At 51.2% G+C, this 25,208-nt stretch overlaps 1 protein-coding gene across 1 annotated transcript in view; it reads right to left on the minus strand.

Moving 5' to 3' along the window:
- The window catches only part of LOC144599026 (glucose-6-phosphate exchanger SLC37A1-like), a 73,591-nt gene that overhangs the window by 9,723 nt on the left and 38,660 nt on the right, over positions 1–25,208 (minus strand). Inside the window, exons 10-16 of the mRNA XM_078409760.1 lie at positions 20,626–20,769; positions 18,692–18,782; positions 17,379–17,441; positions 15,729–15,814; positions 4,779–4,827; positions 3,335–3,408; positions 2,414–2,492 (exon numbers count right to left, since the gene is read on the minus strand). Coding sequence (XP_078265886.1) covers positions 2,414–2,492; positions 3,335–3,408; positions 4,779–4,827; positions 15,729–15,814; positions 17,379–17,441; positions 18,692–18,782; positions 20,626–20,769 — 586 coding nt within the window. The remainder of the gene's footprint in view (positions 1–2,413; positions 2,493–3,334; positions 3,409–4,778; positions 4,828–15,728; positions 15,815–17,378; positions 17,442–18,691; positions 18,783–20,625; positions 20,770–25,208) is intronic.

Genomic DNA, 25,208 nt, shown 5'->3' on the forward strand with positions numbered 1-25,208 from the left:
CAGTACTCCAGATGTGGTCTCACCAGGGCCCTGTACAACTGCAGAAGGACCTCTTTGCTCCCACTCTCAAATCCTCTCGTTGTGAAGGCCAACACTCCATTAGCTTTCTTCATTCCTGCTGTGTCTGCACTCTTGCTGGTGTACATCTCTCCACCATCAAAGAGAACTGAAGAGGCACTGTCTTCAAAAAGTGATCAGTATTATCAAAGGCCCACACCGCCCTGGCCACGCTCTCATTCCACTCTCACAATGGGGAGGGAGGGTGGGACTGGAGCCCGAAAACCAGAACCACCAGGTTCAAGAACCTGGAATTTAGAAGGATGAGAGGGGATCTTATCAAAACATATAAGATTATTAAGGGGTTGGACAAGTTAGAGGCAGGAAACATGTTCCCAATGTTGGGGGAGTCCAGAACCAGGGGCCACAGTTTAAGAATAAGGGGTAGGCCATTTAGAACAGAGATGAGGAAAAACCTTTTCAGTCAGAGAGTTGTGAATCTGTGGAATTCTCTGCCTCAGAAGGCAGTGGAGGCCAATTCTCTGAATGCATTCAAGAGAGAGCTAGATAGAGCTCTTAAGGATAGCGGAGTCAGGGGGTATGGGGAGAAGGCAGGAACGGGGTACTGATTGAGAATGATCAGCCATGATCGCATTGAATGGCGGTGCTGGCTCGAAGGGCCGAATGGCCTCCTCCTGCACCTATTGTCTATTATCTATTGTCTATAACAACAGCTTCCTCCCAACAACCATCAGGCTCTTGAACATTGCACAACACTGACCTCAGCAACGTTGATCCACAAACTGTGTGTTTGGTTGCATTACGGACTTTGTTTTTTGTACTGTTACGGTTACCTGGCATTGCAGTTAATATTTTATTGTATTATAGATTATTATATATTCAGTGTGTACTGCGTTTACAGACCTGTTGTTTAGCCGCAAGTACAATTTCATTGATTCATCATCAGTGCATATTTATTTTGGTTTAGGTACACACTGGTTGCCGCCCTGGTGGGTAAGGCAAAGCAGCACCTTTACCACCTTAGACAGCTGAGGACATTCAGAGTGTCTCTGAGGATCCTTCATTGCTTCTACTCTGGGGCTGTAGAGAGCATCCTGTCCGGCAACATTACAGTCTGGTTTGGGAACAGCTCTGCCCAGGACAGGATGGCCCTGCAGAGAGTTGTGCGTTCGGCTGAACGCACCATGGGAACTACACTCATCCCCCTGCAGGACCTATACATCAGGAGGTGCAGATCCAGAGCCAGCAAGATCATGAGGGACCCCTGCCACCCCAGCAACGGACTGTTCCAGATGCTACGGTCAAGCAAATGTCTCCGCTGTCACGCTGTGAAAACGGAGAGGATGAGACGGAGTTTCTTCCTACAGGCCATCAGGACTTAACTTTTATAACTCCAGGGACTACATTTTGTCTTCTCTATATTAACTTTTAATTATATGCTGTAACTGTAATTCTTTTTTGTGCACAATCCGCAGGCATTGCCACTTTCATTTCGCTGCACATCGTGTATGTGTACGTGACAAATAAACTTGACTTGACTTGGCAACCTGGAAGCAGGACCTTCGGCCCAGGGAGTCCACACCGACCATCGATCACCAGTACACTGGTTCTATACACAACACCAGGGACGATTTACAGAGAGAACCAAATTAACCGACACACATGCAAGCTTCTTGGATCGCGGGGGAAAGCCGGAACGTCTGGAGAAAACCCGCACGGGTCACGGGGAGAACGTACAAACACCCGTGTTCAGGATGGAGCCCAGGCCTCTGCCACGGGGATGTACGTAGCTCTACACGCTGCGCCACTGTGTCGCCACCACTATTGACAATGAAACACTCTTGACTCTCGCTGGCCCTGGCCGCCAGGCTCGGAGGGCCGCCCATTCATCACAGCGCCAATGTCCCAGCTGCACTAGTCCCACCTGCCCGCGTTTGGCCCTTATCCCTACAAACCTGTCCTATCCATGTACCTGTCCAACTGTTTCTTAAACGATGGGATAGTCCCAGCCTCAACTACCTCCTCTGGCAGCTTGTTCCATACACCCACCACCCTCTGTGTAGAAAAAGATACCCCTCAGATTCCTATTAAATCTTTTCCCCTTCACCTTGAACCTATGTCCTCTGGTCCTCGATTCCCCGACTCTGGGCAAGAGACTCTGTGCATCTACCCGATCTATTCCTCTCATGATTTTGTACACCTCTATAAGATCTCCCCTCATCCTCCTGCACTCCAGGGAATAGAGACCCAGCCTGCTCAACCTCTCCCTGTAGCTCACACCCTCTAGTCCTGACATCATCCTCGTAAATCTTCTCTGTAGCCTTTCCAGCTTGACAACATCTGTCCGCTAACACGATGCCCAGAACTGAACACAATGCTCTAAATGTGGCCTCACCTATGGACCCCGTCCCATCGATGATGGCGGTCACTGTGGACAAGGCTTTGGAATTTCCTGCCAAGCTCTTGTGTGTGCCCTGAAATCAGAAACCATCCAGGAGTTAAAAGAATCACCACACACAGCCCTCCAATCTGTTGCTGTTTGGTTTGGAGATACAGCGCAGAAACAGGCCCTTCGGCCAGGGTCGCCAGCTGTCCCGTATTAACCGGGACATCCCGTATATTGGGCAATTTTGGTTTGTCCCGTACGGGACCGCCCTTGTCCCATATTAGGCCCGGGGGGGGGGGGGGGGGCGGCGCTGTAGGCCTGGACACTGTAGGCCCAGGGGCAGTTGTAGGTCCGGACACTGTAGGCCCGGACAGTGTAGGCCCGGACACTGTAGGCCCGGACACTGTAGGCCCGGACAGTGTAGGCCCGGACAGTGTAGGCCCGGACACTGTAGGCCCGGGGGCAGCTGTAGGTCTGGACAGTGTAGGCCTGGACACTGTAGGCCAGGACAGTGTAGGCCTGGACACTGTAGGCCCGGGGGCCCGGGCGCCACCTAACAGAGGTTGCATAGCAACCCGCCTCCGGGCCCATGCGGCTACCATTGGTGGAGCGGGAGCATGTGGCCGCTGGCTGGGTGAGGTCACGTGGGGCGCGGTGCGGTGACGACACCCTTTGTCCCTTATTTGGGAGTGAGAAAGTTGGCAACCCTGCCTTCGACCCACCGAGTCCGCGCCGACTAGCGGTCTTTGGAGTGCGGGAGGAAACCGGAGATCCCAGAGAAAACCCACGCGGGTCACGGGGAGAACGTTCAAATTCCGTGCCCATCAGCCCCCAGAGTCAGGATCAAACCCGGGTCTCTGGCGCTGTGAGGCAGCATCTCTATCGCTGCGCCACCGTGCCACCCTGTTGCTGCTAAATATAATCACTCACCAAGTCAGCAGACACCGCAGTGGTGATGAGTGAGTACGGTCCATTCACCAAAGCCCCGCAGACAGTCAGCATAACTGTGGATCAACAAGAGCAGCGTTATTATTGTCATCTGGATCGAGTTACAATGGACACGGGACAAATACAGGATAAGGTCACATCACCGCCCCGCGCCCCACGTGACCTCACCCAGCCAGCGGCCACGTGCTCCCGCTCCACCAAAGGCGGCCGCCTGGGCCGGGAAGTGGCTTGTTACGCAACCTCCGTTAGGCGGCGCCCAGGCCTCCGGGCCTACACTGTCCGGGCCTACAGTGTCCGGGCCTACACTGTTCGGGCCTACACTGTCCGGGCCTACACTGTCCGGGCCTACACTGTCCGGGCCTACAGTGTCTGGGCCTACACTGTCCGGGCCTACACTGTCCGGGCGTACACTGTCCGGGCCTACAGTGTCCGGACCTACACTGTCCGGGCCTACACTGTCCGGGCCTACAGCGCCTCCCGGGCCTAATATGGGACAAACCAATATAGCCCAATATACGAGATGTCCCGGCTAATACGGGACAGTTGGCAACCCTACGAGTTACAGTGAAAGACTTTATTTAGCATGCTATCCAATCAGAGCCGATAATACGTGTAAGAAGGAACTGCAGATGCTGTTTACACCTGAAGGTATACACAGAGTACTGGAGTAACTCAGCGGGTCAGGCAGCATCTGTGGAGAACATGGATAGGTGACGTTTCACAGAGTGCTGGAGTAACTCAGCGGGTCAGGCAGCATCTGTGGAGAACATGGATAGGTGACGTTTCACAGAGTGCTGGAGTAACTCAGCGGGTCAGGCAGCATCTGTGGAGAACGTGGATAGGTGACGTTTCACAGAGTGCTGGAGTAACTCAGCGGGTCAGGCAGCATCTGTGGAGAACATGGATAGGTGACGTTTCACAGAGTGCTGGAGTAACTCAGCGGGTCAGGCAGCATCTGTGGTGCCGCAAGGTTCAGTGCTGGGACCCCAGTAATTTACAATATATATTAACGATTTACACGAGGGAATGTTTCTGTGCTGTATCTCTAAACTAAGTTAAAAACTAAACTGGGTACAACCCTCCCACTGGATGCGTGTGAGTTTATATATTTTTTAATCAAATAAATAAATAAATAGAATAAATAAAAACAAATAAAATTAATAAATAAAAAATTTAAAAATGAAAATAAATGAAAAAAATAAAAATCTAAAAATAAATAAATAAATTTAAAAGCTTAAAAAATGAAAATAAAAATAATTTAAATTAAATAAAACAATTTTTTTTAAAAATATAATATATATATAAAAATAAAATAAATATTTTCAGCAAATATCCCAAGGGATCTGCATCGAGGACGGTCTCGAGATCCCAATGAAACGTAACGCCAGGCGTCTCTCACCGGCGGTGGGACCACGGTTTAACTCACCGATTATGGTTTTCAGGCCCATGTCACCGACCACAGAAAATGTATACAGCTGCAGGAAGACAAACACAGCCATCAGCCGTTATTCGCAGCCACAGATACATGTCTGTCCCACCGGGTGGCGCCGTCAGCGATGGCGGCCTCGCCAACGGTCTCTGTTTTTTCGTCTTTTTTTTGTTATTTTCAGTGTGTTTTAAAGGTTTGTGGATTTTAAGATTAGATGAGGCTCCGGTTGTTTCCGGTTTGTTTTATGTGGGGGGAGGGCGGGGGAAACTTTTTTCAGTCTCTTACCTTGCCGGAGATGCGATTGTTTAGCGGATCGTATCTCCGGTCGCTCTGCGGCCTAACATCGTGGAGCTGGCGGCCTTGCTCGGGACTGACTCCGAGCCTCACCGCAGGGGACCGTGGACTTACCATCGGAGCCTGCGATCCCTTGCCTGGGATCGACGCTGCGACCGCGGCCTGCAGACTTCACCATCGAGGAGCTCGCAGTCTCGGGCAGAGGCCGATGTCAGGAAGCTCCGAATCGCAGAAGGTTCGACCAGTCCCGACCCGGGGTAGATCGCCCGGCGCGGGGGGGGGGGCTGAGATTCCCCCCTGATGCAGGAGCTTGATCGCCCCGACACGGAGGACCTGACCGCCGGCTACGGGAGCCAAGTTCGTCCCGTCAACGGAAGGTTCGAGACCCCCGACCACGGGAGAACAAAGAAGGGAAGAGATTGAACTTTTTATTTCGCCTTCCATCACAGTGAGGAATGTGGAGGAGTCACTGTGGGGGATGTTTGTGTTCAAATGTACTTTGTGTGTTTTGTTGCTTTTAATTGGTATGACTGTACGGCAAATGTTGCAAAACATACTTGGCTAATAAAATATGATTATGATTGTAATGTATTCATGCATATTCATGTGCCATGTTAATGAGTGGGCGTTCCTTGAGCTAGGAATGCTGGGTAAATAAAGGCTGGTGTGATTCAGGCAACTAACGTGTGAGTGTACTTTATCTTTATGCCGTGTTGAACATAACAAAATTGGCGACGAGGACGGGATTGTGGAGGAGACTGAGTTTGTTTTGCATAGCTTTTGGACTGCTAAGTTTTAGGTGCTTTGCTACACCAGAACAGGCAGGAAATCTGAGCTTGTGCAAGAAAAAAAAAAACCTCTCCTCGTTTTTTTTGTTTAAAAAAAAAAGAGAGTGTAGCGTGTTGATAAAGGCAAGGAGCCAGGTATTTTGGGAAGGTATATTTATTGGTTCGTGGGTCTCAGACGGGTCTAGTCTGCCGGAATGGCTTGGCGCCCAAACCTTGTCCTTATATCTCTGAGTCCAGGACCGCCTCCCGGGACTGGTCCATTCCCGTGCCGAGGGGTCGGTAGTAGTATGGCCCGACCCTTGGGAGCCGCCACAGTACCCCCCCCCCAGATCCGGAGGCACGAAACGCACTGGTGGTCGCACAACCCGACCGGACCGCGTACGGTAATCGGTCGACAGAGGGGCCGGCGGAGGCACAGTTGGAGAGACAGGCGGTGGGACCCGCAAAGGGGGGCGACCTCGTGGCCGAGGCTGGGCCACCCGCACCGGTTGGTCGATGTCTAAGTGGGCCGGCTTCAGGCGGTCAATTGACACGGCCTCCGGCCGGCCCCCCATGTCCAAAACAAAGGTTGTCTGCCCGTGCTCCAGCACCCGGTACGGGCCTTCATACGGCCTCTGGAGTGGCGCCTGGTGGGCGTCACGGCGCAGGAACACAAAGGCACAGTCCTGGAGGGCCGATGGCACGTAAGGGCGGAATGTCCCATGGCGGGACGTCGGCACGGGTGCGAGCTTGCCAACTCGCTCTCGGAGGCGATGTAGGGTGGATGAGGGCGGTTCCTCTCGCCCCGGCAACGAGGGCACGAACTCCCCGGGCACCGTGAGCGGAGACCCGTAGACGAGCTCCGCTGAGGATGAAGCCAGGTCTTCCTTGGGGGCAGTCCGGATGCCCAGCAAAACCCATGGTAGCTCGTCCATCCAGTCGGGGCCGGCGAGTCGCGCCTTCAGCGCTGCCTTCAGCTGCCGGTGGAACCTCTCCACCAAGCCGTTTGCCTGCGGGTGATAGGCCGTGGTGTGGTGCAGCCGCACGCCCAACAGGTGGGCCATGGCCGACCACAGCTCGGAGGTGAACTGTGGCCCCCGGTCCGATGAGATGACCACCGGCACACCAAAGCGAGCAATCCAGTGCGCGGCCAACGCACGAGCGCATGTGGCTGTGGACGTATCAGCCAATGGTATGGCCTCCGGCCACCGCGTGAAGCGGTCCACCACCGTGAAGAGGTGGGTGATGCCCCGGGACGGCGGGAGCGGGCCCACAATGTCCACGTGCAGGTGGTCGAAACGGCGGCAGGGTAGACCGATCCCTTGGAGTGGCGCCCGGACGTGGCGTTGAATTTTCGACGTCTGGCACGGAATGCAGGTGCGGGCCCATTGGCCAACCTGCTTGCGCAGACCATGCCACATGAACCGCGCAGCCACCAATGAGATCGTTGCCCGGATGGATGGGTGAGCCAGCCCGTGGACCACGTCGAAAACCCTCCTGCGCCACGCGGCCGGGACGATGGGGCGCGGCTGACCTGCCGACACATCGCAAAGTATCGTCGTTGCTCCGGGGCCGAGGGGAACATCCTCAAGGCGGAGGCCAGAGATGGCAGTCCGGTAGGCGGGCATCTCCCCGTCCGTTAGTTGGGCCTCTGCCAGGGCAGAATAATCAATGCCGGGTGCCACTTCTAACACGGCATTGATGGCGGGGCGAGACAATGCGTCGGCCACTCGGTTTTCCTTCCCCTCGATAAAGCGGATGGAGGTGGTAAATTCTGATATGTAGGCCAACTGGCGCTGCTGTCGGGCGGACCATGGGTCGGAGACCTTTGCCAGGGCGAAAGTGAGCGGCTTGTGGTCCGTGTAAGCGGTGAACGGGCGGCCCTCCAGAAAATAGCGGAAGTGACGAACGGCCAGGTACAGGGCGAGGAGCTCGCGGTCGAAAGCGCTGTACTTCTTCTGGGCGTTGTCGAGGTGCCGGCTGAAGAAGGCCAGGGGGCGCCAACCCCCGTCCGTGAGTTGTTCCAGTACGCCACCAACCGCCAACTCTGAGGCGTCCACCGTAAGGGCTGTCGGGGCATCCTCCCGTGGGTGAACAAGCAGCACAGCCCGAGCCAGGGCCTCCTTCGCGCCGTCAAAGGCTGTTATGGCCTCGTCGGTCCACACGACGGTCTTACGCTTGCCCGCCAGCAGCTCGTATAGCGGCCGCATGATGTGGGCCGCGGATGGCAGGAACCGGTGATAAAATGCCACCATGCCGACGAACTCCTGCAGGCCACGCACCGAGGACGGCCGGGGAAACCGGCGGATGGCGTCTACTTTGTCCGGCAGGGGAACCGCTCCTTGCGAGGACACACGGTGGCCGAGAAAGTCGATTGTGGCCACGCCAAAACGGCACTTGGCTAGGTTTATGGCCAACCCGTGTTCGCTGAGCCGCTGGAAAAGCTGCCGGAGGTGAGCACAGTGCTCCTGCCGCGAGCGGCTGGCTACCAAGATGTCGTCGAGGTAGACGAACAGGAAATCCAACCCGCGACAAACGCCGTTCATTAATCGTTGGAATGACTGCGCGGCGTTCTTGAGGCCGAACGGCATCCGCACGAACTCGTAGAGTCCGAACGGCGTGATGATTGCCGTCTTGGGTACATCCTCCGGGTGGACCGGGATCTGGTTGTAACCTCGCACCAGATCCACCTTTGAAAATATCGTGGCCCCAGCCAAATGGGCGTTGAAGTCCTGGATGTGGGGCACGGGGTATCGGTCCTCGGCGGTAGCGACGTTCAGCCGCCGATAATCCCCGCAAGGCCTCCAGCCCCCGTTTGCCTTGGGGACCATGTGGAGTGGAGATGCCCATGGGCTGTTGGAAGGGCGGACGATCCCCAAGGACTCCATCGTACGAAACTCCTGTCGTGCCAGGCGTAGTTTCTCAGGCGGGAGTCGGCGTGCTCGTGCGTGGAGGGGTGGGCCGGTAGTTGTGATGTAATGGTACACCCCATGCTTGGGGGTCGATGACCGGAATTGCGGGGCCATAATATCCGGAAAGTCCGCCAGCACCCGAGCGAAATGGGAGTCCACGGACGACAGCGGGCGTATAATCGGGTCATTCAGCCGCAACGCGATGGGCTCCATCGTGGCGGAGTGGACCAAGCGCTGCTGCCTGACGTCCACGAGGAGAGAATGAGCCCGCAGAAAGTCGGCCCCGAGCAACGGCTGGGAGACGTCGGCGATCGTAAACAGCCACGTAAAATGACTGGCGCCGAAAACGATGTGGACCGTGCGGACGCCATAGGTCTGGATAATGCTCCCATTTGCCGCGGTGAGGATGGGCCCCCGCTTCCCAGAACGAATGTCCAGCGGCGAAGGGGGCAGGACGCTCAGCTCCGCCCCGGTATCCACGAGGAAGCGGCTCCCGGACCGCCGATCCCAGGCGAAGAGGCGGTGAATCTGGCCGGCCACCGCAGGGACTATTGGTAGCCGGCCCGGGCGTTTTCCGGAAATGTGCACGGCTGGCGGCATTGTCGGGCTGCCGCACCCCAGCGCTGGTGGTAATAACACCAGTACCTCTTGCTGGTGCTGGCTGGAGCCTGCTGGTGTGGGACTGCCGGTGCACGACCCGCAATGGCCACCGGGGGCGATCTCGCAGGCCTCCGGGACGTAGCTGTCACTCCTTCCACAGCTCCCCCGCCCGACCGGAGAAAATCGGGCGCTTCTCGAGTGACGTTAAGCGCACTGACGTCATCACGGCGCGCCGCCCACAGCGCGTCCGCGCGCCTGCCGAGGGCCCGGGTGTCTGCAAAGGAGGCGTCGGTGAGCTGCAGGCGAATGTCGGCCGGCAGCAGGTGCAGGTAAGTATACTCGAACATCAGGCACGGTCTGTGCCCGTCGAGCAGCGCGACCATCTCCTTCAGGAGGCTAGATGGGCGCCGGTCACCGAGGCCCGGCATGTGGAGGAGCCTTTCGGCCCGCTCCATTCGGGTTAGCCCGTAGGTTTGGAGCAGCAGCTCCTTAAGGGCTTCATATTTACCGTCGGCCGGTGGGTCCTGGAGGAACTCCGTTACCTCTTCGGCCGCGTCCTGGTCAAGGGCTCCCACCAGGTGGAAAAAACGGGTGTTATCCACTGTAATGCCCTGCAGCTGGAACTGGGCCTCCGCCTGGTAAAACCAAATGCGAGCCCGGGTGGTCCAGAAGGTCGGGAGCTTGATTGCTACCGCGTCGACAGCTGGGGCCTGGTCGGCCTGCGAGCCGGACGGGCGGTCGGCTTCTGCTTTTGTGCCCATCCTAATGAATGGGCCGTCGAGGTCACCAATGTAGCGTGTTGATAAAGGCAAGGAGCCAGGTATTTTGGGAAGGTATATTTATTGGTTCGTGGGTCTCAGACGGGTCTAGTCTGCCGGAATGGCTTGGCGCCCAAACCTTGTCCTTATATCTCTGAGTCCAGGACCGCCTCCCGGGACTGGTCCATTCCCGTGCCGAGGGGTCGGTAGTAGTATGGCCCGACCCTTGGGAGCCGCCACAAGAGGGACAAAATGGCGGCATCCACGGGCTACATCGGAAGCCTGGGCATCTTTGACAAAAGTAGAGAGCCGTTCAGCTCCTATATGGAGAGAGCAAACATTTTCTTCATGGCAAACAACATCACGGAGACCAGTGGTGAAGGAGAGGTAGTGGCTGAAACAAACAGGGCCGTTCGTGAACGCATGAAAGCGATTCTGCTCACGGTGATCGGACCTGAAGTGTACGGCACACTCGTGAATATCCTTGCGCCCATAAAGGCAAAAGATGTGCCATTCTGTGACATTAGAAAGAAGTTGGAGGAGCACTTCAACCCAAAGCCTTTGGAAATTGCAGAAAGCTACAAATTCGGCACGAGAAACCAGAAGCAAAACGAGACAATCAGTGAGTACATTGTTGCCTTAAAAAAGTTAACGTTGCACTGTAACTTCGGAGCCTTTCTTGAATGCGCACTACGCGACAGATTTGTTTGTGGTCTAGTGGACGAACGAATTCAGTCCAGACTCATGAGCACTCCTGATCTTACGTTTGAGATAGCATTCAAGATTGCTACTACGATGGAGGTGGCATCAAAGAATGCTCGCGAGTTTCGTTCACCACATACTGCAGTGGCCGTGTATACTCACAAAGCAGCGCCTAGGGCCAAACTGAAACCGAAATATGGCGGGGAGCCGAGTGCAGCCAGTTGTTATCGTTGCAACGGTATCCCAATCGTTGTCAGTTCAAAACAGCTAAGTGCTATAACTGCCAGAAGAAAGGTCATATCGCCTCAGCATGTCGGGCCAAGCTTACAGTGGAAAACACACGACAACACCAGAAAGGAGTTCACAACTTAGAGATGAACCCGGATGACAATGAACTTGGGTTGTACATCATTCATGCAACTGATGTCAATAAGCCTACAACCAGCCAAGACAAGGACTTTCGAATTAAACTATTGGTTAATGAACAGTTAATTGATATGTGCATTGACACGGCAGCTGACTGTTCGGTCATGAGCAAAGACTTGTACGAAACAAAGTTCTCACAGACACCATTGTCCGAGAGTAAGGTCAAGTTGAGAACCTACTCCGGCGAAGCCTTGGAGACGTGCGGACAAATGGATTGCGAAGTTCAGTGTAATGGACAGTCAGTAACACTGCCCATCATAGTGGCCAGCTACAGAAATAAACCGACCCTCCTTGGAAAGGATTGGCTGCGTAAAATAAAATTAGACTGGAAGAACATTTTCAGCATTGATGTGTCCAAATCACGTCTTGAAAATGTCGTTAGCAAACACGCTGAAATATTTGCTGACAGTTACACGGGAATAACAGGATACTCTGCACACATTCGACTGCAGCAAGATGCGACACCTGTATATTATTGACCAAGACCGGTACCATATGCGCTAAAGCAACAAGTGGAGGAAGAACTCAACAGGTTGGAGCGGAATGGAGTACTCGTGAAGACAGACCAGAGCAACTGGGCAACGCCAGTTGTGGCTGTGCTTAAGGCTGACAAAACTGTTCGACTATGCGGTGACTACAAAGTCACAATCAACCAAGTTGTTGATGACGAACAGTATCCTTTGCCAACCTCGCAGGATCTGTATGCAGAACTTAGCGGAGCAAGAGTCTTCACTAAGCTGGATTTGTCTCATGCTTATGCCCAACTCAATGTTGACAAAGAAAGTCAGCAGTGCTTGACCATCAACACACATAAGGGCTTGTATTCATACACAAAGCTGCCCTATGGTGTGAAATCTTCCCCGAAAATCTTTCAGTCCGTCATGGACAAAATGTTGCAAGGCATTCCGCACTGTGTGTGCAACCAGGATGATCTACTGATATTCACAGTGGGCATGGAAGAACATCTGGAGATACTCGAGCAAGTTCTCACACGATTGAACTGCCACAACGTAAAATTACGAAAGAGCAAATGTGCATTTGCACAATCAGAGGTGATCTACCTTGGACTCAAAGTAGATTCCAACGGACTGCGCCCAGTGAAGGCGAAAATTGAAGCAATTGTGAATGCTCCAACGCCCAACAATGTGACAGAGCTACGATCATTCCTTGGGATGGTGCAATTCTATGCACGATTCCTTCCAGATTTAGCAACCGTGCTAAAGCCACTACATCATCTGTTACAAAAGGATGAGGATTGGATGTGGGGAAAGGAACAACAACATGCATACGACATCTGCAAGAAAAACCTGACAAGTGACAAACTCCTTGTTCACTACGACACGACGCGCGAGATGAAACTTGCTTGTGATGCTTCAAGTTATGGTGTAGGTGCAATGATTTGCCACGTAATGGATGACGGACAGGAAAAGCCTATTGCTTTTGCCTCCCGCACCCTATCACCAAGTGAGCGCAACTATGCACAGATAGAGAAGGAAGCACTCAGCATTGTGTTCGGAATCAAGAAATTCCACCAGTTTCTTCTTGGCAGACCATTCACCCTTGTGACTGATCACAAACCACTACTCACGATACTGGGTCCCAAGTCAGCTATACCTTCCATGGCGGCATCAAGGATGCAGCGCTGGGCAATTCTGTTGTCCCAGTATGACTACAAGGTGGAGTACAGAAGCTCCAAATGCAACGCAGTCGCAGATGCGTTGTCCCGATTGCCCCATGAGAACTCTGATGTGGGAAGCGAGAACTCAATCTACACACTGCAAGTCGTAGATGAAGACTTTCCAGTGACTGCAACAGAAATTGCAGCTGAAACAGTGAAGGACACTGTGCTGAAGAGTGTTTATGAACAGACATTGAATGGTTGGACTGAAGTCGAGAGTGGATCAAACTCGGAACTGAAGCCTTTCTATAATCGACGACACGAATTATCATGCGAGCAGGGATGCATAAAGTGGGGTTATAGAGTGGTTGTACCAGAGTCTTTAAGAAACAAGATTATGTACGAATTGCTAGAAGTTTTGTGTATTGGCCTGGTATAGACAGTGACATTGAGTCACTGGTGAGCAAATGTAGCGTGTGTCAAGATTGCCGCAGTAAACCACCAAAAACACCACTGCAACCCTGGTCATGGCCAAGTAGACCGTTTCAGAGAGTTCACGTAGACTTTTGTGAAAAGGGTAATGATAATTTTCTGGTGCTAGTAGATAGTCATTCCAAATGGATTGAGGCTAAGCATATGGGGTCAAGCACTACTGCTGAGCGTACCATAGATGAGTTGAGATCAATTTTTGCATGTCATGGTTTACCAGAAGAACTTGTTTCTGATAACGGACCTCAGTTTCGTTCAGAACAGTTCAAACAGTTCATGCAGCGTAACGGGGTAAAACACACACTTGTTCCTCCATACCATCCAGCCTCCAATGGGGCGGCGGAAAGGTCTGTTAGAGTAGTCAAAGAGGCTCTCAAGAAACAGGTTTTGCAGGGTAGTTCAAAGCTCAGCATGAAACATCGTTTGGCTAGTTTCTTGCTGAAGTACAGAACTTCACCACACACAACTACGGGTTATTCACCTGCAGAACTGTTGATGAAGAGAAGGCTAAGAATACGCCTAAGTCTAGTTCAACCCAATTTGGCCTCGAGAGTTGAGCAAAAACAGTTAAGTCAAAAACACCACTTTGACTTCCACAAAAAGGAGAGGAACTTCAAGCCAGATGAGCAAGTTCGTGTGCTCAGTCCTCCCAACTAGTCCAGTCGAGACAAATGGGATGTTGGGAAAATAGTGGAAGTGTGTGGAACAAAAAGATACTTAGTGGATGTTGGAGACAAGATCAAAAGTGTTCACGTGGATCAAATGATTCCAGCCAAAGACGAACCGAAAACTGAGCATGAATTCCTAATCCCTGAGTATTCATCTGAAAGTGAGTTAGAAAAGACTATTGTGGTTGATACACAACATTCAGTGAGTACAGATAAAGGAACAGACTTCTCTAGTCAAGGTCAGCGTACTAACATAGAGCCAAACAAGCTAACAGTTGAGTCTACATGTACATCTGTTATGCCTGTTGCACCTGTTACTGTTAAACGATCAGGCAGGAACCGCAAACCAGTAACTAGGTTAAATTTGTAAATATGGTTAAAAGTATTGATGTAAATCAAGTATCACAATACCAAAATTGTAACTGAGTACTTGGATTTAATACTTAAAAAAAGGGAGAGCAGTGTAATGTATTCATGCATATTCATGTGCCATGTTAATGAGTGGGCGTTCCTTGAGCTAGGAATGCTGGGTAAATAAAGGCTGGTGTGATTCAGGCAACTAACGTGTGAGTGTACTTTATCTTTATGCCGTGTTGAACATAACAATGATTAGGATGATTATGATTTTAAAACGTATAAGATTATTAAGGGGTTGGACACGTTAGAGGCAGGAAACATGTTCCCAATGTTGGGGGAGTCCAGAACAAGGGGCCACACAGTTTAAGAATAAGGGGTCGGCCATTTAGAACTGAGATGAGGAAAAACCTTTTCAGTCAGAGAGTTGTGAATCTGTGGAATTCTCTGCCTCAGAAGGCAGTGGAGGCCAATTCTCTGAATGCATTCAAGAGAGAGCTGGATAGAGCTCTTAAGGATAGCGGAGTCAGGGGGTACGGGGAGAAGGCAGGAACGGGGTACTGATTGAGAATGATCAGCCATGATCACATTGAATGGCGGTGCTGGCTCGACGGGCCGAATGGCCTCCTCCTGCACCTATTGTCTATTATGATGTCAGCTAGTGTCACACATACAGAACAGGATGCAAGCAAGGAACAGGATCCATTGTGGAGTTAAGGTGTAACACCTCTGACACACTGACACCTTTGCCAAACGAACATTGCTCTCGGCAGCAATCAACAAACAGGTACTCGGCAAAAACCACAGAGAATAAACAGTAAACAGAGATAAACACCGTCTGTTGGTTGGCCAAGCAGTAATAACATTATCATGGGTCAAATGAGATAGAGCTGTGGAAACAGTCTGTGGAAAAGTAGCTCAGGTCAGCTGGAGTCTGTACAAAGTAACACAATCAAAATGTGTGCACAAGAGAGGCAGAAATCTAAACACAGAAACATAGACAATAGGTGCAGGAGGAGGCCATTTGGCCCATCGAGCCAGTACCGCCATTCATTGTGATCACGGCTGATCATCCACAATCAGTAACCCGTGCCTGCCTTCTCCCCATATCCCTTGATTCCGCTAGCCCCTAGAGCTCTATCTAACTCTCTCTTAAATTCATCCAGTGATTTGGCCTCCACTGCCCTCTGTGGCAGAGAATTCCACAAATTCACAACTCTCTGGGTGAAAAAGTTTCATCTCACCTCAGTTTTAAATGGCCTCCCCTTTATTCTTAGACTGTGTGGCCCCTGGTTCTGGACTCCCCCAACATTGGGAACATTTGTTCTGCATCTAGCTAACGTTGGCAGCGGGACTCACCATGGGGGCTGACAACAGCAACATGGCTCCACAGGTGGTCGCGCGCTTCCTTGTCCAATCCGATATCACCCCTGCAAGGATTCCACCTGGAGCACAGGGAGTAAAAGGCATTAGGGGGCGGCAAGATGGCGCAGCGGGTAGAGCTGCTGCCTCACAGCCCCAGACACCCACGTTCCATCCTGATGTGGGGGGGAGATGGGGGGGAGAGGTGAGAGAGGGGAGGGAGAGGGAGAGATAGGGGGGAGGGGGGAGGGGGGGAGAGGGGGAGATGGGGGGAGAGGGAAGAGGGGGGGCGAGAGGGGGGGGTGAGGGGGGAGAGGGGAAGGGGGGAGAGGGGGAGATGGGGGGGTGAGTGGGTGAAAGAGGGAGAGAGAGGGAGAGAGAGGGAGAGAGAGGGGGAGAGAGAGGGGGAGAGAGAGGGGGAGAGAGAGGGGGAGAGAGAGGGGGAGAGAGAGGGGGAGAGAGAGGGGGAGAGAAGGGAAACTGGAAGGGAAGAAAAAAATCAGGACCAATTAGTGCTGTCAACAGATGAACTCGGGCAAGGGGTTCCCTGCTAGGCTGGGTGTTGGATAGAGGTAGGTGTGAGCCCAAGAGCGATACGTGGTATCCCAATTATCCCAAGTTGTCTTCCATTTATTTCCCTCCACTCCCTCCCCAGCACAGTCAGACAGAAGAAAGGTCCCGACTCGAAAACGTTACCAATCCATGTTCTCCAAGGGTGCTGCCTGACCTGCTGAGTAACTCCAGCTTTTTGGTCTATCTTTGGTATAAGCCATCATCCACAGTTCCTTTTTATTACATTTATCTGCTAGATAATGTTAATGAAGGGGGATCGCTGGGCGGCACGGACCCGGTGGGCCAAAGGGCCTGTTTCCGCGCTGTTTCTCTAAACTAAACAAATCACACAACTCCAATAATGTCAAGGTTCAGTCCCTACGAATGGCCAGGGCTTGGTACGTCGATCAGTTTATCCTTTAATCAAGAAATAAAAGATATAATCTCCTTATTACAAATAATTTGGTGGAACTTAGGTGCTATTGAGGGCGTGCAGCGTAGGTTTACTAGGTTAATTCCCGGAATGGCGGGACTGTGATATGTTGAAAGACTGGAGCGACTAGGCTTGTATACACTGGAATTTAGAAGGATGAGAGGAGATCTTATCGAAACGTATAAGATTATTAAGGGGTTGGACACGTTAGAGGCAGGAAACATGTTCCCAACGTTGGGGGAGTCCAGAACAAAGGGCCACAGTTTAAGAATAAGGGGTAGGCCATTTAGAACGGAGATGAGGAAAACCTTTTTCAGTCAGAGAGTTGTGAATCTGTGGAATTCTCATCCTCAGTAGGCAGTGGAGGCCAATTCTCTGAATACATTCAAGAGAGAGCTAGATAGAGCTCTTAAGGATAGCGGAGTCAGGGGGTATGGGGAGAAGGCAGGAACGGGGTACTGATTGAGAATGATCAGCCACGATCACATTGAATGGAAGTGCTGGCTCGAAGGGCCAAATGGCCTCCTCCTGCACCTATTGTCTATTGTCTATTGTCCCCAGTGTGTGCAGGGTAGTGACAATATGCAGGTGATCGCTGGGTCAGCACGGACTCGGTGGGTGAAGGGCCTGTTTCCGTGCTGTATCTCTGAAATAAACCTTACCTATAATTCCACCCACGTCAAAGAGCGTTGACAGATCTCCAGCTCTTTTGGCATCAATATGTTCTGGAAATAAAAGAAAACAACTATTTAATACCTAAATATATTTAATCTGTAATCGAAAAAACAAAATGGCAGAGTTAGTGTGCCCTTTAAATCAAGAATTAAAAAATAAAATTATTTGCAAGTAATTTGATATTTAGATACCAGATTTTAATTCCAAATGTATTTAATATTTCATTGTTAACAATTGCCAGCATGAGTTGGGCCTGTTTCTGAGCTGTGTGACTATCAGCGACTCGAACAGTCCCACCTTTCCCCAGCTGGTAGCCACATGGGCTACCGTGAACAATGCTGCCTCTCACCTTTGTAGGCCAGGTACATTGGCAGCAGGTAGCCACGTGGGCTATCACATGCGACGCTGCCTTTCACCTCTGTTGGCCATCTTCCCATCCACTCCCCTCTCTGCGTTCCGCAGAGACCGTTCCCTCCGTAACTCCCTGGTCCACTCGTCCCTTCCTACCCAAACCACCCCAACCCCGGGCACGTTCCCCTTGCAACCGCAGGAGATGCAACACCTGTTCCTTTACCTCCCCCCTCAACTCCATCCAAGGACCCAAACAGTCTTTCCAGGTGAGACAGAGGTTCACCTGCACCTCCTCCAACCTCATCTATTGCATCCGCTGCTCCAGATGTCAACTTATTTACATCGGCGAAACCAAACGCAGGCTCGGCGATCGTTTCGCTCAACACCTTCGCTCAGTCTGCCTTAACCAACCTGATCTCCCGGTGGCTGAGCACTTCAACTCCCCCTCCCACTCCCAGTCTGACCTTTCTGTCATGGGCCTCCTCCAGTGCCATAGTGAGGCCCACCGCAAATTGGAGGAACAGCACCTCATATTTCGCTTGGGCAGCTTGCAGCCCAGCGGTATGAACATCGACTTCTCCAACTTTAGATAGTTCCTCTGTCCCTCTCTTCCCCTCCCCCTTCCCAGATCTCCCTCTATCTTCCTGTCTCCACCTATATCCTTCCTTTGTCCCGCCCCCCTGACATCAGTCTGAAGAAGGGTCTCGACCCGAAACGTCGCCCATTCCTTCTCTCCTGAGATGCTGCCTGACCCGCTGAGTTACTCCAGCATTTTGTGAATAAATGCCTTCGATTTGTACCAGCATCTGCAGTTATTTTCTTACACCTGTGTTGGCCAGGTACATTGGCAGCAGGTAGCCATGTGGGCTATCACTGCTCTCACCTGTGTTGGCCAGGTACATTGGCAGCTGGTAGCCGCACAGGCCACCTTAGGCTACACTGCACTCACCTTTGTTGGCCAGGTACATTGGCAGCCAGAAGAGGAAGGTGTAGCTGACGAGTTTGGCGAAGAGCAGGCACAAGGAGAACTCCACCACGCCCTGCAAAAGACAACCCACCGCACGGTCATTACACCACGTCCCTGGCAAATGAAGCCCCAGCGTTCAACTCTCCACCTTACAGTCTCACCCCGGCCACTCCCTCTCCTCCCCTCTCCCATCAGGCACGAGGTACAGAAGTGTGAAAACGCACACCTCCAGATTCAGGGACAGTTGCTTCCTGGCTGCTATCAGGCAACTGAACCATCCCACCACAACCAGAGAGCAGTGCTGAACTACTATCTCCCAATGACAAACCTTGTCAAAACCTTGCCGCAAGCAACTGCATTTAGTTGGTTTACCAAAACAGACAGAGTGCTGGAGTAACTCAGTGGGTCAGGCAGCATCTGTGGAGAACATGGATAGGTGACGTTTCACAGAGTGCTGGAGTAACTCAGTGGGTCAGGCAGCATCTGTGGAGAACATGGATAGGTGACGTTTCACAGAGTGCTGGAGTAACTCAGCGGGTCAGGCAGCATCTCTGGAGAACATGGATAGGTGACATTTCTAGTCCGAAGAAAAGTCTCAGCCCAGAATGTCACCTATCCATGTTCTCCAGAGATGTTTAGGATGAAACTACAGATGTTGGTTTACACCGAAAATGACACAAAATACTGGAGTAGCTCAGCGGGACAGGCAGATGCTGAGTGAGTCCAGCATTTTGTGTCTATCTGTGGGTCTGTTTATCGGGTACATCTGGGTGGGGAGGGGTGGGGGAGGGAGTATTAATTGAGTTCAGTTCATTGTTGTCTCGTGTACCGAGATACAGTGAAAAGCTTTTGTGTTGCGTACTCTCCAGTCAGCAGAGGGACAATACATGTTTACAATCGAGCCGTCCACAGTGTGCGGATACAGGGAGTAACGTTTAATGCAAGGTAAAGTCCAGTAAAGTCTGATTAAAGATAGTCCGAGGGTCTCCAATGAGGTAGGTGGGAGGTCAGGACTACTCTCTAGTTGTGGAAGGATGATTTGTTGCCCATTAACAGCTGGGAAGAAACTGTCCCTGAATAGAAACATAGAACATAGAAAAACAGGTGCAGGAGGAGGCCATTCCACTCTTTGAGCCAGCATCGTCATTCATTGTGATCATGGCTGATCATCCAGAATCAGTACCCCGTTCCTGCTTTCTCCCCATATCTCTTGATTCCATTAGCCCTAAGAGCTAAATCTCTCTCTTGAAAACATACAGTGAATCGGCCCCCACTGCCTTCTGAGGCAGAGAATTCCACAGATTCACAACTCTCTGGGTGAAAAAGTTTTTCCTCATCTCAGTCCTAAATGGCCTATCCCTTATTCTTAAACTGTGACCCCTGGTTCTGGACTCCCCCAACATACATCTAGCCTGCATTTAAGGGCGGTCACGGTGGCGCAGCGGTAGAGTTGCCGCCTTACAGCCAATGCAGTGCCGGAGACCCGGGTATCATCCCGACTACGGGCGCCGTCTGTACAGAGTTTGCACATTCTCCCTGTGACCTACGTGGGTTTTCTCCGAGATCTTCGGTTTCCTCCCACACTCCAAAAAGGTACAGGTATGTAGGTTATTTGGCTTGGTATAAATGTAAAAATTGTCCCTAGTGTGTGTAGGATAGTGTGTCTGAAGAAGGGTCTCGACCCAAAACGTCACCCATTCCTTCTCTCCTGAGATGCTGCCTGACCCGCTGAGTTACTCCAGCATTTTGTGTCTAACTTCGGTTGGTGTGCGGGGATCGCTGGTCGGTGTGGACCCGGTGGGCCGAAGGGCCTGTTTCTGCACTCTATCTCCAAACTAAGCCTGCCCAATCCCTTAATAATTTTATATGTTTCTATCAGATCCCTGAATTTACAGTCCCGATGCGGAGATACGTACCGGGATTCTCAAGGCTCCGAGGAAGCTGATGGCGGCCAGTTTGTTGTCTCTGTCACTGCCGACGGTAACTACGGAACTGGTCATTAAACCATTGGCCAAAACCCCGACATCGCTCTCCTTCAAAAAACATTCCTTCTCTGGATCCTGTTTAGATTTTATATTTTAAAAGTCAGCATGCTATCGGCAGTTGCAATCAGTTTTTAAAACAACTAAGCATTTATGACAAAGTGCGGTGGTCGAGTTGCTGCCTCACAGCGCCAGAGACACGGGTCCCATCCAAACTACGGGCGCCGTCTGTACGGAGTTTGTACGTTCTCCCCGTGACCTGCGTGGGTTTTCTCCGAGATCTTCGGTTTCCTCCCACACTCCAAAGACATCCAGGTTTGCAGGTTAATTGGCTCGGTAAAAAATGTTTTTAGAAATTGCCGCCAGTGTGTGTAGAATGGATTTTTCTTTTAGATTTTTAGAGATACAGCGCGGAAACAGGCCCTTCGGCCCACCGGGTCCGCGCTGACCAGCGATCCCCGCACACTAACACTATCCTACACACACTAGGGACAATTTTTACATTTACAGACGGCGCCCGTAGTCAGGATCGAACCTGAGTCTCCGGCGCTGCATTCGCTGTAAGGCGGCAACTCTACCGCCGCGCCACCGTGACCGCCATAGCATTTGGTGTGCGGGGATCGCTGGTTGGTGCGGACCCGGTGCGCCGAAGGGCCTGTTTCCACGCTGTATCTCTTACATGGATAGGTCAGGATACGGACCAAACGCGGGCAGGTGGGACATGTTGGTCGGTGCGGACCCGGTAGGCTGAAGGGCCTGTTTCCGCGCTGTATCACACTATGACTCTACAGTAAACTCTCAGTAATGGACCATAGAAACATAGAAACATAGACCACGGGGAAAATGTCCATTACTGCCGCTATAACCGAGCGAGGGGGTGGGGGGGGGAACGAACCCCAAGGCCGGGAGGAAGGGGGGTAAAACCAGCAAGAATTCGCAGGCCTGAGAGCCGTAGAGACCCCGGCCCCACACACGCACACACACGCGGTGCACACGCCACCTTCATGCTGCTCTCTCTTTCCCCGCTCACACAACAGGGAGCTTCCCACCTCGTGGCGCCAGCTCAACGGGTAACTGGCGGAGGTGAGGGGGGGGGGGAGGGGTGCAACGGGAGCCTCGGGACCGCTATAACCACAATCCCCTGGGTCGAGAGAGGCACAAAATGTTGGAGTAACTCAGCGGGACAGGCAGCATCTCTGGAGAGAAGGAATGGGTGACGTTTCGGGTCGAGACCCTTCTTCAGACAATAGACAATAGACAATAGACAATAGGTGCAGGAGTAGGCCATTCAGCCCTTCGAGCCAGCACCGCCATTCAATGCGATCATGGCTGATCACTATCAATCAGTACCCCGTTCCTGCCTTCTCCCCATACCCCCTCACTCCGCTATCCTTAAGAGCTCTATCCAGCTCTCTCTTGAAAGCATCCAACGAACTGGCCTCCACTGCCTTCTGAGGCAGAGAATTCCACACCTTCACCACCCTCTGACTGAAAAAGTTCTTCCTCATCTCCGTTCTAAATGGCCTACCCCTTATTCTCAAACTGTGGCCCCTTGTTCTGGACTCCCCCAACATTGGGAACATGTTATCTGCCTCTAATGTGTCCAATCCCCTAATTATCTTATATGTTTCAATAAGATCCCCCCTCATCCTTCTAAATTCCAGTGTATACAAGCCCAATCGCTCCAGCCTTTCAACATACGACAGTCCCGCCATTCCGGGAATTAATCTAGTGAACCTACGCTGCACGCCCTCCATAGCAAGAATATCCTTCCTCAAATTTGGAGACCAAAACTGCACACAGTACTCCAGGTGCGGTCTCACCAGGGCCCGGTACAACTGTAGAAGGACCTCTTTGCTCCTATACTCAACTCCTCTTGTTACGAAGGCCAACATTCCATTGGCTTTCTTCACTGCCTGCTGAACCTGCATGCTTCCTTTCATTGACTGATGCACTAGGACACCCAGATCTCGTTGAACTCCCCCTCCTCCTAACTTGACACCATTCAGATAATAATCTGCCTTTCTATTCTTACTTCCAAAGTGAATAACCTCACACTTATCTACATTAAACTGCATCTGCCATGTATCCGCCCACTCACACAACCTGTCCAGGTCACCCTGCAGCCTTATTGCATCTTCCTCACAATTCACACTACCCCCCAACTTAGTATCATCTGCAAATTTGCTAATGGTACTTTTAATCCCTTCGTCTAAGTCATTAATGTATATCGTAAATAGCTGGGGTCCCAGCACCGAACCTTGCGGTACCCCACTGGTCACTGCCTGCCATTCCGAAAGGGACCCATTTATCCCCACTCTTTGCTTTCTGTCTGTTAACCAATTTTCTATCCATGTCAGTACCCTACCCCCAATACCATGTGCCCTAATTTTGCCCACTAATCTCCTATGTGGGACCTTGTCGAAGGCTTTCTGAAAGTCGAGGTACACCACATCCACTGACTCTCCCTTGTCAATTTTCCTAGTTACATCCTCAAAAAATTCCAGTAGATTTGTCAAGCATGATTTCCCCTTCGTAAATCCATGCTGACTCGGAACGATCCCGTTACTGCTATCCAAATGCTCAGCAATTTCGTCTTTTATAATTGACTCCAGCATTTTCCCCACCACTGATGTCAGACTAACTGGTCTATAATTACCCGTTTTCTCTCTCCCTCCTTTCTTAAAAAGTGGGATAACATTTGCTATTCTCCAATCCACAGGAACTGATCCTGAATCTATAGAACATTGAAAAATGATCTCCAATGCTTCCACTATTTCTAGAGCCACCTCCTTAAGTACTCTGGGATGCAGACCATCAGGCCCTGGGGATTTATCAGCCTTCAGTCCCATCAGTCTACCCAAAACCATTTCCTGCCTAATGTGGATTTCCTTCAGTTCCTCCATCACCCTAGGTTCTCCAGCCCCTAGAACATTTGGGAGATTGTGTGTATCTTCCTCAGTGAAGACAGATCCAAAGTAACGGTTTAACTCGTCTGCCATTTCTTTGTTCCCCATAATAAATTCCCCTGCTTCTGTCTTCAAGGGACCCACATTTGCCTTGACTATTTTTTTCCTCTTCACGTACCTAAAAAAACTTTTGCTATCCTCCTTTATATTATTGGCTAGTTTACCCTCGTACCTCATCTTTTCTCCTCGTATTGCCTTTTTAGTTAACTTTTGTTGCTCTTTAAAAGAGTCCCAATCCTCTGTCTTCCCACTCTTCTTTGCTATGTTATACTTCCTCTCCTTAATTTTTATGCTGTCCCTGACTTCCCTTGTCAGCCACAGGTGTCTCTTACTCCCCTTAGAGTCTTTCCACCTCTTTGGAATAAATTGATCCTGCAACCTCTGCATTATTCCCAGGAATACCTGCCATTGCTGTTCTACCGTCTTCCCTGCTAGGGCCTCCTTCCAATCAATTTTGGCCAGCTCCCGCCTCATGCCTCTGTAATCCCCTTTGCTATACTGTAATACCGACACTTCCGATTTTCCCTTCTGCCTTTCCATTTGCAGAGTAAAACTTATCATGTTGTGATCACTGCCTCCTAATGGCTCTTTTACCTCTAGTCCCCTTATCAGATCAGGATCATTACACAACACTAAATCCAGAATTGCCTTCTCCCTGGTAGGCTCCAGTACAAGCTGTTCTAAGAATCCATCTCGAAGGCACTCTACAAACTCTCTTTCCTGGGGTCCATTTCCAACCTGATTTTCCCAGTCTACCTGCATGTTGAAATCTCCCATAACCACCGTAGCATTACATTTTTGACACGCCAATTTTATCTCCTGATTTAACTTGCACCCTAAGTCGAGGCTACTGTTTGGGGGCCTATAGATAACTCCCATTAGGGTCTTTTTACCCTTACAATTTCTCATTTCTATCCATACTGATTCAACATCTCCTGATTCTATGTCACCCCTTGCAAGGGAATGAATATCATTCCTTACCATCAGAGCAACCCCACCCCCTCTGCCCACCTGTCTGTCTTTTCTATACGTTGTATACCCCTGAATATTCAGTTCCCAGCCCTGGTCCTCTTGTAACCATGTCTCAGTGATCCCTACAACATCATACTTGCCCATGACTAACTGAGCCTCAAGCTCATCCACTTTATTTTTTATACTACGCGCATTTAAGTACAACACTTTAACTTCTGTATTTACCTCCCCTCTCACATCGTTCACAATTGGCCCTGCCCTTAATTTATTTTCCGCTCTAGAACTTCTGTTCCCATTCTTCCGAGAGTCTTTTGCAATATCTCCTGTATTCTCTTTTACCTCATCTTCATATTCACAATTTGTTAACCCCTCCCCCCCACTACTTAGTTTAAAGCCACAGGTGTCACACTAGCAAACCTGCCTGCCAGAATGTTTGTCCCCCTGCTGTTAAGATGCAACCCGTCCCTTTTGTACAAGTCACCCCTAGCCCAGAAGAGATCCCAGTGGTCCAGAAATCTAAATCCCTGCTCTCTGCACCAGTCCCTCAGCCATAAATTCATACCCTCTATCTCTCTG

The sequence above is a fragment of the Rhinoraja longicauda genome, chromosome 12, assembly GCF_053455715.1.
Source record: "Rhinoraja longicauda isolate Sanriku21f chromosome 12, sRhiLon1.1, whole genome shotgun sequence".
Classification (NCBI taxonomy): Eukaryota; Metazoa; Chordata; class Chondrichthyes; order Rajiformes; family Arhynchobatidae; genus Rhinoraja; species Rhinoraja longicauda.